This window comes from Silurus meridionalis, chromosome 17, assembly GCF_014805685.1.
Source record: "Silurus meridionalis isolate SWU-2019-XX chromosome 17, ASM1480568v1, whole genome shotgun sequence".
In the NCBI taxonomy this organism is placed as follows: domain Eukaryota; kingdom Metazoa; phylum Chordata; class Actinopteri; order Siluriformes; family Siluridae; genus Silurus; species Silurus meridionalis.
This window is the reverse complement of record NC_060900.1, coordinates 9,894,152-9,907,459: the sequence shown is the minus strand read 5'-3', so window position 1 is coordinate 9,907,459 and position 13,308 is coordinate 9,894,152. Positions and strand designations below refer to the sequence as shown.

Here is a 13,308-nt window from a genome sequence, read left to right as displayed (position 1 = left end):
CAGGGTTGCCAGATCATCACAAACGACCTTGTTCCTATTATTCCTGCAACGCGAATAAAGATCGGCCCGAAATTTCATTAAGGATCACTTACTTTACACAAATGATCTCTCTCTTTCGGTCTCTTTACAGATATTTAATGTTTGATTTTGAAGAATGGTCTGTTTAAGATATAGACATTTTATTTTGTCTAAACTCGAGGACTAACCCGAATAAATCAGACAAATGGAAATAAGGATCCCGTTTATTTGAAAAATAAAAACTCTAAAGAACAGACATTTTAACTTTTCAAGACAAAAAGCTTTTCATTTCTAAGGCAGGGTATGGTAAATGTAACAATTGAATGTTATAACAAGATATGGCAACCTGCTACTCAGGCAGTGATCATGCAGCTCCACGACAATGACAAAGCAAAGAGGTCAGTGGAGCACAATATTCAGGGGAACACATAGCAACAAAAGGCCCTGTTTTAAACGAACAGCTCCAGTGTTTTCCATATGGATGCAAATAAGAGCATTCATATTTGATGTAGTCTGAAGCTCAGTATTAAGATGATGGTTGGGATGAGATGCAGGGTCTGGAAGAGATGGGTGGGGTGATGGGCCTGGGAGTCTCACCCCTGCATGGTGATGCATGGATTTGTATCAGATTGTGTGAGACTCTGAAAGATGAAGCTTTTCTGAATCATGCTTTCTCGGAACCCAGCCCTGTGCAAGGAGGACGTTTAAGAGAATTTCGATCTAAACACAGGGCCTAGAAACAGCATGTTAATGTCAATTCCTCATTAAGCAGTTTCAGTCACACATGTTAGGATACATTTCTTAATTTATTAAATTATTATACTTTCTCAATATGCACATGTATATACTGTCAGAACAAATTAATATACAATCCTCATTAACACTCTTCATAAAATAAACAAAACCTTATCACAGAAAATCACAATATTTATTTGGGGTTATTTCATGAATAAGAGCAACAACAACCCTATTACTTGGTCACAATGAAACAAATTTTTGAGTTTTAAGAGCGACCCATAATGTGGGATTCTACACCTAACCCAACAGCATGTGTTAAGATAAACTCAGAATATGTTCTGTTATATAAAATCAATATCAAAATCTGTAGAAATGGGAGGATCAGTAGGTGTCACAGAGGCTGAAATTGAAGCCAAAATGTTTCTGAGTACATCTACAGGCTGACATTTTAACCCCACCCATCCCCATGCAAGTGAATGGACAACAAGCCAAACCTCCATTTTAAGTTCCACCTACATAGATTCTTTGTGGTAATCATTTTGTATCATTTTGAAAGTTTATGTGACCTTTAAATTCCCCAAATATGTTTTACTTTAATAAATGATTCACATTAGTTGTTTGTATCCTAATCACATGGCTGAGAAGCTGATGGACAGTTTGGAGTGGGCTCATAAACAACCAGAAATGAAAAACAGGTCTAATGAACATAGATGTGCTGTGCAACACGAACCAGAAGGTTTACTGAGAATATAACCCAGCAAAACTTTAACAGACATCTTTCAATCTTTGTACAAAGATTAATTTTCTGTATCTTATTATACAAGTAATATATTTGATTATCAATTCAATGAAATTCAATTTGATTAAGTGGACACTTGGACATTAACAATAGACATTGTCAGAAAGCAGCTTAACAGAAATAAACAGATTCAGAAAATACATTTTAAACAAATAATCCTTTCCTTTTATGTTTATTCATAATGAGCAAACCACAGTCAACAATGACAAGGAAAAACCCTGAGATAATATTAGGGAAGAAACCTTTAGAGAAACTTGACGAAAAAGAGAAGCCCATCCTCATCTGGCTGACACCAGTTTTATAGTATAGATAAATCTGTTCTATAACTGTGTACTTTTTTTGCAGCAAACCTATTTATATTAATTGCAATCCAAATCAATTTGAATGGTTTCTTTCAAGTGGTAGTATCCACTGTATCCATGTGAACCCATCCTCAGCAGAAGTAAGGGGATTAAATGCTGAGGATGGCTTCACATGGACATCATACAGTAATAATACATGAGAATACTGTAGATAGCACCACTTAAAAGAAACCATTAAGATGGATTCCTCACCAGCAGTAAGGGGATTAAATGTAATGCAAACCAACCAGAGGTAGGGATCAGGCAAATCCAAATTTTAATTATTTTACTTCGAAATCAAACAAAACAGCTAAACCAAGTGTGTTAAAATACAGTTTGAATGAGTAAATAATTATCACAACATTTAAATACAAATAAATGTATAATTATCATAAATACATAAATGAATCAGGAAATAAATGTAGGGTTTACATGGCAAACCAAAACATTCTGCTGTGCTGACAACTCAAAATTTGGGTTAACATTAAAACACTTTTTGTTGCTTTATAGATATAAATTTCTACAATGTTTATACACCTCTCTGAGCACAACTGTCACAGTGTATGTAACTATTAACAGTTTAATATTATTAAACTTGAGCACAGAGCACCATGCACATACACATTCACACTCTCATTTACACCGAGGGACAATTTAGAGTTGCCAGTCCAACACAAACCCTATTGGCATGTTTTAGAATGAAACAGGAGAACTCAGAAACCTAACCTAAAAGAAAACCGAAAAACAGAACTGGAACCAGAAACACATAAAAATCAGCAAAAGAAAATTGCATGAAAAGGTTTCATTTATTTCTATTACTTATTACTTATTAAATTACTTATGTGTGAATGTGAATTTATCCAAAATGAATTCCATGTTTTAAAGTTTAGATTTTATAGTGATAATGAATTAATGTAATGGTATAAATACTTTTAAAAATGCAACAGCTTAAATAATTAGATGATGCTATTTGTGATTTGAATATGTACAGGCTGTACATGTATGCTTGCTAAACCTTATATTTAGGCGCACATCTAAAATAATGCTAACAACATAGACACAATAGTAATGTACAACATTTGATCTAATAACTAGCTTGAAAACATGACTTTCGATTAGGGGAATGCACCAAAACTGCTTCATTTCAACACTTTGAGCTGTCTGTGACAAATTGCTGAGTCACATTCAAACTGAATCAGCTACCTAATTACTTACAGTAAGACAATTTTATTAAAAGAGGAAATGTCAGTAGAGACAGTTCATGAAAGAGGGTAGGGACGTATCTCTGCCATCCGAACCTACAGTAGATCGATGTCTATGGCTATATATGCTAGTATGAAAACTAGTATATTGTGTGTGTGTGTGTGTGTGTGTGTGTGTGTGTGTGTGTGTGTGTGTGTGAGAGAGAGAGAGAGAGAAAGAGAGAGAGATAGAGAGAGAGAGAGAGAGAGAGAGAGATAGAGAGAGAGGGAGAGAGAGAGAGAGAGAGAGTTAGCAAGTATCTTATTACCCTTCGTCATCCACCATCTGAGGCATTCACCTGTCTGAACCACTCAACATGACACACAGACATATGTCTATTTTAATGATCAGGAGAACAACTGTGGTTTATAGTTCACATACAGCCAGAGGGGATATTTACTCTTTCAGCCACTGGACTGGACTTTAGAGACATGATTATTTTGCTGTAATACTTTTGATTTAAAAACCTAACTAAAATAAACTGAATCGGTCAGCTGTGGTTTATTTCCCCCTGAAGGTACGTGGTCTTGGCCTGGGTCTTTTCAGAGTGTGTATCTCTGTGTTTATATGTATGCTCATGTGCCTTTGTGTGCTTATTATGCTGCTAATAAAAGTTAGAGCAGAGCATTTATAATACTAGGCAATACTCAAAATGTAATTCATGTTGATTCATATTGACTGCTTGAACTCTGTCTGGCAGGAGATTCAAATTTAGTTTTGCTGAGGCAGAGTTATGTCCGTCTGTGTGTAGCAGTTTGTTTGCCTGAACATTGGATGTAATATGAACAGTGGTGGACAGTAACGGAGTAAATGTAATGCGTTGCTGTACTTAAGTAACTTTTTCGCATGTCTGTACTTTACTGAAGTAGTTCCATTCGAGGAGACTTTAACTTCACTACATTTCAAAGTTAAATTTTTTACATTTTACTTAAGTACATTTTGCAAAATCAGTTGTTCCTTTTTATTTGAGTGGATAAAAACCTAAATGGTCACGTATGCAGCAAGCCACCAATCAGGGTAGACCGAGCGCTCTGTTTTGATTGCCGCTTGGTGGTGTCTACTAAGCACCAACATACGGTTCAGTGTCAGTGTAACAGCAAGCAGAACATTTAGAGGATAAATGATGGAACAAACTTCTGACTCTAACTTACACCACAACATCTGTTGCCTTATTTATGTAATTTTTTTAAGTAGTGGAAAAAAACGTTGTGGTTTTGGGCTCATGATCGCAGTGTTTGCCTCATTAATATCATTCTATTAATAGATTGGTGTGCTAAGAGTAACATTAGAGTCTTTTCACATAAACTGAGTTGATTAATAAAGAGTCTTGTGACAAAAATTATAATAGGAACATTATAGAAATAATAAATCATAGTACTTTTGATACTTATGTACATTTGCAGGCAAATACTTTTGTATTTTTACTTGTGTGTCTCTACTTTTACTCAACTGCATGGTTTGTGTACTACGGCAACCACTGAATATGAAGCAAAACCAGCTAAGAATATAACGTAATATAGTGTGTGTGTTTGTGTATTATAGAACAACCACAGAATCTGATCACTACAAAGTCTATACGAGTTTAAACACTGCACCATGGCCCAGTATGATCAGTAAGTAATCTTTTTTTTTCTTACATTTTTGTAAACAAAACTATGTATGACAGTGTCCTGACTAACAAGAAGTCTATAATAACTAAAAATTAATCATGACCACAGAAAAAATATTGGGCGATTTTAAATCAGAAGAAATTTAATGAAAATGAAAATTTTAATACAATTGAATACAATATAAATACAATTTATTTCTAAAATAAAAACCATGAAAAATTTTGTGTGAGAAAGAGTAACGTCATTCATTTATAGGAAATTTCACTGTGACAGTATCAGGGGTTGGTTTTACAGTGAAAATAGTGAGTGTATCAATGTATGTATCAACATATATTGATACAAATATGCACCAACATACGCTTGCCATTATACTTGAATGTCAGTTATACTTTCTGTGCAATTTCTTGTGCATGTGAATATGTGTGTTTGTATGAGAGAGAAAGATTTACCATGATTGTCATCAGTTAACTTATGATTAATTGGAAATTATTCACACATTTTTATCTGTTATAAATATACTGTAAATTAATACATTTCAAGTTTTTAATACTTAGACGGTAGACATGTTTTTCAAAGATCTCTTGCATGTCTATTAAGGACATGGAAAAAGGAACCTAGATAAACTTTTGCTATGTTTCATCACGGACAATTTTAATTGCCGGATGTGTGCATCATGGTGTATGCGTGGTAAATGTATGTTGCATTTATTATGTTGCAGTTGTTTATTTATTTCTATTTAAATAGTTAAATATACACACACACACACACACACACACACACACACACACACACACACACACACACACACACATATATATATATTCAAACTGTGTTAGTTGCAAAAAGGTTTTTTTTAACCCTTTTAACCTTTTGTGGATGAACATTTTATCAAATGAAATAAAAGTGAATTTAACTTTGCATGGTAATTAATTATTATTAGTATTCATTCATTATTAATAATTATGACATATACCTCGGGTAAGGACAGCCCACCACTGTACATGTCAACAGAAAACCACATAATAACAACAGAAAAACAACAAACAACATTTAACATCATAGTCTCTGTGTGTTTATTACAGACTAGAAGATAAGGACTCTCTGGATATCCATGATAACCCTCCCATACCTGATAATGTGGTCAAAGAGGATGAAAACACTGTATGTATTATTTGTTAGAGACTGGAAGCTTCAGAATATCCAAGGATAAATATTCACAGCCATATGCATTTTTTTATGTGGTACAATCCAGAGTAATTGAGTAATCTCATGGTGTTATGTTGTTGTTGTTAAAGAACAGCAATGCTGTTCACACTTTCCCTGTTTTGCTTTTTCTTTTATAAATTTGCTCACTTTCCCCATCATTTTTTTCTAGTAACCACTATGGTAAAGCTTTGAACTGACGATTAAATTCAAATGTGTAATAAAATATGCGCTGAACAAAACACACGGTGATCTTGAGCCTTTCCAAAAACTTAGTTCCCAAAAAAACAGGCTCAAAATCTATAAGTAAGACAAAAAAATGATTTATTCTTTTTTACACAATTTGTCTCTATCTCAGGTATATTTTGTCTATGATGAAGAGGTAGAGGAAGAAGAGGCCCCCCCTCCCCCAACTCCTGAGCCTGTATTCCTAGTGAATGACAGGCCACATAAGTTTAAGGATCATTACTGCAAGAAGCCCAAGTTCTGCGACGTCTGTGCTCGAATGATTGTCCGTGAGTGTTTGACACACATTCTCACTGTCATATTGATTAAAGGTGGTACAGTGAATGATGTCAGATTGTATTATTGTTTTAATATTGTTTTATGGTGTAGATGCTGAGATCTAGGGTCCGACAATTTTAGGGGTTGCCAGCTTATCAGATCTGCATATATTTAAAATTTTGCACACATTTTTATATCTGATACAAATAGCTTTCCTATGTATACATAACATAAGCTTTCAAAGTGATAATTTATCTCATGCAGATAAGGAATTTAAGCTTTCCTTGTCTCTTACACTCATTGTTGTGGAACACATTTAATCAGAGAACAGGCATGTCCTCTGCAGGTTTGTTCACATCCTGCCAGAACTCCTGATGTAATGTAGCAAGGTATCACTGTACATCACGATACTTTTACAAAAGATTTCTACCAACAAGGCAGCAATAAAATACAGTTGATGGGTTCAAACAATTATGGTATAGTGTATTTAGTTTATTCATTAACATGAATTATTTGTAAACCACAATCAATGTCTGTCCTTCTATTAAATTGTATAGTAACTAGTGTTCAATACTTTTGAATTAGTCAAATAATATATAATAATACAAAAAAAAAGATTACCATATTATTACCTTCTGAACAAACACCTGAAAGCAACTTGATATGATACAGGCAAGGACATCTACCCCTGGCACACTCACTATAGACAAATAGCTTTATAAATATCTCTGATCACATCAGTATTGCAAAAACGCTGTGTCATACGAGGCAAGAAACTCCTAATGCCACAGCCTTTTTGCATTTACTATAGTTTTGTTGTTCTGGCATACAGAGTACAGAGAAACAGAGTTATCTGGTTCTGATGTATAGCTTATGTAACTGTGGTGTATGTGTTATGATCAGTGACGGGGATGAACTATGAAAATTATTTTCTTAATACAGAATGATCCTGTGAGACACATTTTTATAAAACATGATTAGTAATGTAATACAAATGGTTAGTTGTAATGTATTAAGTTATTATTACAGTTATTCGGATCTCATTTCTGTTTCACAAAAATGGCCAAATTTTAAGAATATGGTCATATTTCCATAGTTTTTGCTTACTGTTATTTTACCTAGGGTAAATAGCCATGCAATGCTGTGCATAACGTACTGTTAGTTATGCACAGCATTCTACAATGATTATGTGTTTGAGCTTTTACACACACATTATTTATCTGAAAGCAAACCCACACGTGTTTAGAATTTACAAGTATCTGAATAGAGTACAATGTAGATATGTCTTTTGATACTGAATATAATTAAGTGTTTTTTTTTTTTTTTTGCCACAGTAATCTCTCTGTAATCTCTCTCCTTCTTAGTCAATAACAAATTTGCTCTGCGCTGCAAGAACTGCAAGACCAATATTCATCATGCATGCCAATCCTATGTGGAGTTCCAGAGATGCTTCGGCAAAATAGTGAGATAATCATTAATATTTTAAATTCATTAAGAGCATGAAACTATAGCATAATGTCCACTGCATTTGAACACAACACTGTAACATGAACAATTATACTGTTTTATTTTAGCCTCCAGGTTTTAGGAGAGCATACAGCTCCCCTTTGTATGATCAGGAGATAAATAGTGGTGAGTATCATGTTATTAAAACTAACTACACTCTGCTTTAAAAATATTACAGTAGTTATGTCTGAATATGTTTTATTGATTAATGTTTTTTTACCTCCAATATATGACTAAAGTGATGTAAAGACCTAGCCCTTTTGCTTGTGTGATTCTTGGCCAAACTGTTGGCAACAAGTTTAAAGGAAATAATTGGCTAGAATGTCTTTTTTATGCTTTAGCTTTAATAATTCCCTTCATTGGATATAACAGGCCCAAACCTGTTACAGCAATGCCCCTGTGCACAAAGTGAGATCCAGGAAGACATAGTTTGATATGGTTGGAGTGAATGGAGAAAATAGTTTGATAAGGTTGGAGTAAATGAATGGTCTGCACAAGCCCTTGTTGTGGGAGTGTTAATTGGAGTGCCAACATTAGTACTCAGCCACTTGTGCTGAATGAGCTCCAATCTCCAAATTCACATTGTAGAATCTAGGGATGCTCTTTATCCATACAGTATACATATTGAAATGGTCTAAGCATTTAAAGTATGTTTCTAGAAATGATCTGTGTAAACTATAGATACAAAAACTCTAGTTTTGTGTTCATATATATATATATATATATATATATATATATATATATATATATATATATATATATATATATATATGTGTGTGTGTGTGTGTGCAGCGCAGCAAAATCGCACTGACCCAGTCTTCGACACACTGCGAACTGGAGTTATCATGGCAAATAAAGAGAGAAAAAAAAGTTCAGAGGATAAAAAGAATGTAAGTGAACACTTTAAATTTAGTTAAAGCTATAAAGTTAATTTTCAAATTCAGAAATGGGAGAAGAGCAGTAAAGTGATAATACAGGATGCTTCAAAATAGGGAAAACAAGGCTATATTATAATTCCAAACAAATATATCGGAATTTGAATCCAATGCGCAGATGTTTTCAAAGATTTACTTGATTTGTTTTTTCTCTCTACTACATTATTTGAGATGATACATTGTAATAAGGAAAAAAACATTAAGAAAGATATATTCATATCTACAACAAAAAGTTATATTTACAATAATTTCCAAGTTAGTTTAAAAACAAATCTTTAAAATTATTATTATTTTTTCGTGTTCTTTATATTAAAATTGTATTCAACATATTCTTTCAAGATGATGATGATGATGGAGGAAGAGGAGGCTCAGCAACCCAAAGAGGGTGAAGAGGGGGGTGAAGGTAAATGTACTAGTATCATAGTAATTAAATATTTGCTCTTACTTATCAATAGCTTCTCGTCAAATGTTTTAGAACATAGCAGAATGGGTTGTGGAGTAAGAGAAGAATAATAAGTTAGTGAAAAATTCATGCAATAGTTTTTAAAATGACAATAAAAGCCACTTGACTTGACTTGATATTTCAGTATTATTATTATTATTATTATTATTATTATTAAGGAGAAATCTGAATAAATTACCTATTCAGTATAGTTACATTTAAAATATTCTTTTATATATTAACAGCTCTTTTTTTGTGCCATCTGCCAAATATTTTATTATATTGTTAAGACTTACACTATAATGGTTTACTGTATACATTTATTTTTTTGTTTATTTTTTAGACCAGTGACTGGTTTATAATCAGCAGATATTACTTTAACTATAGTTAGATTTAGTCTAATGCAGAATGCTTTATTCCTTTCTAATGCAGCAATTTAGCAACTTCCTTATTAATATTTATTTATTTATTTATTTATTTAATTTATTTATTTATTTTTATTTATTTATTTCTGATTAGTTAGTTACAGCTTCTTGTTATCACATTTGTTATGGGACAATCATTTCTCTTTCCCAAAAAGAATCACATTTCTTTAGAAAATAAATAACAAAAAAAGGATCTTTAAAATTTTCCCACATTTTAAAAAACTGTCCCAAATATAAAACTTGGTAACTCTAATTATGGCAAAACACATCCCTTAGATTCCTTCGAAAAATGACAAATAATGCAAATGATAAACCAAACAAATTCCTCAAATTAATTTTCTGCTGTTACCAGTAAAACTTTTAACATTTTTTGGTTTCATGTCATTAGAGAAAAAAATTAAGGTGTTGCAAAATATTATAAATGTATATATTTTTGTTACAGGAAAGCAGGATGCGGATAAAAAAGACAAAGCAACTGCAGATGACAAGGTGACAAATGTGTTAACATTAAATCATTTAAATTGATCAAATGTCAAATACTAAACTAACTGTGTGTTTGTCTGCTAAATGCTAAAGAATAAAAAGCAGCAGCAGACCTTTAGTCAGAGTCACTACTACCTGGCTCTGTACCGCTTCAAAGCAATTGAGAAGGATGACCTGGACTTTCAGTAAGTGTATAATTTTTGTCTGTGTACACACACACACACACACACACACACACACACACACACACACACACACACACACACACACACACACACACACACACACACACACACACACACACACACACACACAGAAAATTGAAATGTTTATTTCCACTTCATTGCGGTAATTAAGTACTGTTAAATGGGCTGTGGTTGAATCTTCTAGCAGGATTATGATACAAAACAAGCACCAAAACAGAACTGGTTACTGACCAAAAAAAATCAAGATCCAGATCCAGCCATGGCATCCCAGTTCCCTGACTTGAACCCCAAAGAAAATCTGTGCAGAGAACTGAAGAGAAGATTCCACTGGAATAGACATGGAAATTGTGTTTGCATTCATAGGGGTAGCTCAGTCATTAAGGTCTTTGATTTCTGATTAGTTGGTTTAGAATTCAAATCCCAGCACTATTGTTGGGCACTTAAACAAGATCCTTAACCCTCAACTGCTCAGTTGTATAAATAAGTTTACATAGATTCATTTACATTTTGCAAAGTATTTTTGTGAATATTCAAAAGTTGAAAAGACTCAAATGTATCAAGAGTGCCAATATTAGTTGGGCTAATTTGATTACATTTGTTTTCTACCATACTATGATTTCATAACTATGCTGTTGTTATTTTTGATTCAGCCTCACTAATTGCTTACAACAACAGATATTTACTAATGTTAAACTACTTATTGTTGTCATGTGTATTTCTATTTAGTCCTGGTGATCGGATTACCGTGATAGACGACTCTAATGAAGAATGGTGGCGGGTGAGTTTTGAAAAATACTCTACAATTTTTGAACCGTTCCTATGTTTCTCCTATTTACTTGCTTTCTTGTAACCTAAAGAAAATAAAGTGTGTGTTTATGTGTGTATGTGTTTAGGGTAAGATTGGGGAGAAAACAGGTTACCTTCCCATGACTTACATTATTAGGGTGCGTGCAGGAGAGAGAGTGTATAAGGTTACACGTTCCTTTGTTGGAAACAGGGAGATGGGTCAGATCACACTAAAGAGGGACCAGGTACGTGTGTGTTCCATACATATTATTTGTGTGTTTTGTGTAAAATCTAAAATGTATTTTTTTGTTTAAATTACAAACACGACCTCTAGTGGTAGTTTTGTAGTAGTGATTACCGAGGTGACTCACCGACAGTAATAGTTCAGTAACACGCATTACTGTTATTGTAAACTAGCATTAAAATAATGAAGGGGATTGTTGATTTACAACAGTTTGTCTTGTTGAGCAAAAATAAATATATTAGTTAAAAAAAAATGAAAATGATTTTTAAATAAAATGTTCAGTGTCTCTATCCTGCAACTGAGATTCACCACCAGTTAGAATCTGAGCTTACAGTGTCTTTTCTCCTGTGTGTATCTTGCAGATAGTGGTGAAGAAAGGAGAGGAGGTGAACGGCTATCTGAAAGTCAGTACAGGCCGTAAACTTGGATTCTTTCCTGCTGATTTACTACAAGAGATCTAAATGAGAACATGGAAGAAGAACAATGTGCCTACATTGTGCCATACAATATAAACTAACCAACAAAATTAAGTTTGAGCTTTTCCCCAATATAAAGAAATAGAGTAGAATCCAAATGTTATCAAAGGTTCAATCAAAGTAGCACAAAAGATTGGAATCATAAGAACATGGATGGACACACACACACAAACACACACACACACACACACACACACACACACACACACACACACACACACACACACACACACACACACAAACACCACACAGACAGACAGACAGACGGACGGATGCAAATATCTTCTAAATAAAACTATTAAGAAAACAGTTTTAAAAAACAAGAATTTTCCTTGTGGTTAAAACTGCAAAAACCTAAAATCTCAGGAAACACTTTAGTGTCCTGGAGTGTCAGGGTCTTGGAAAACTGCCTTACATTGGAAAAATGCATACATTGACTCTAACTTGAATCTGCTTTTGCAGGGAAAAATCCACCTTGGATATATTTTTTGGCAAAAAAAATGTTTTTAGATTAAAATTTTGTTTGGAGTTCATAATATATATATATATATATATATATATATATATATATATATATATATAGATAGATAGATAGATAGATAGATAGATAGATAGATAGATAGATAGATAGATAGATAGATAGATAGATAGATAGATATAGGTAATATTAATCATTTGTGTAGAAAAAATTATGAAAATCCATAGTCCTATGTTTTAAATGTCAGTTTGGATTTTAAGTATCTCACACTCTAATGACATTCTGGTTTTATCTGTTATATCTACTGTGCAAACAGAGGCCCTGAGTTATTGGACTACAACTTTTTTTAAGAAAATGGCACACATTTCAAAGATTCATGCCAGTTTATCTGCTTAGTTTTATATACTATCCAGATACATTTCACTTTCTAAATAAAGCAGCTATTTTTGTATCATATTTGTGCTTGTGAGGAACTCTTTGCAGTTATGTGTAGTGTGTGTGTGTGTGTATGTGTAGTGTGTGTGTGTGTGTGTGTGTGTGTGTGTGTGTGTGTGTGTGTGTGTGTGTGTGTGTGTGTGTGTGTGTGTGTGTGTGTTTGGGTGGTGGATGGTAAGTAGAAATAGATCATCCCAAAAAATCAACAAAGCGAATGACGAAGCTGCACGTTATAAATGTCTTTAATAGATTGTAAGAATCTCCATTATATCTAATGCATATGTAAAATAATATAAACAAACAGATTACTAGAAACAAATTAAACAAATAATAATAATTCCACAGTTTACATACAAAATAAATAAACAGATAAAAAAAATTCAGAATAATGTTCCCAAATATCCAACTGCAAAGAATATTTAATCATCTACCATACA

General features: G+C 33.2%; 1 protein-coding gene across 1 annotated transcript; it reads left to right on the top strand.

Moving 5' to 3' along the window:
* The first annotated feature begins 3,543 nt into the window (after positions 1 to 3,543).
* stac3 (SH3 and cysteine rich domain 3) lies at positions 3,544 to 12,087 on the top strand. Its single transcript, XM_046871886.1, has 13 exons — positions 3,544 to 3,655; positions 4,681 to 4,751; positions 5,831 to 5,909; positions 6,310 to 6,466; positions 7,820 to 7,917; positions 8,030 to 8,087; positions 8,754 to 8,851; positions 9,236 to 9,299; positions 10,206 to 10,252; positions 10,340 to 10,431; positions 11,179 to 11,230; positions 11,346 to 11,483; positions 11,845 to 12,087. Exons 2-13 carry the CDS (start codon positions 4,735 to 4,737, stop codon positions 11,941 to 11,943), a joined length of 999 nt encoding a protein of 332 aa, XP_046727842.1. The 5' UTR covers positions 3,544 to 3,655; positions 4,681 to 4,734; the 3' UTR covers positions 11,944 to 12,087.
* Positions 12,088 to 13,308: the final 1,221 nt, after the last annotated feature.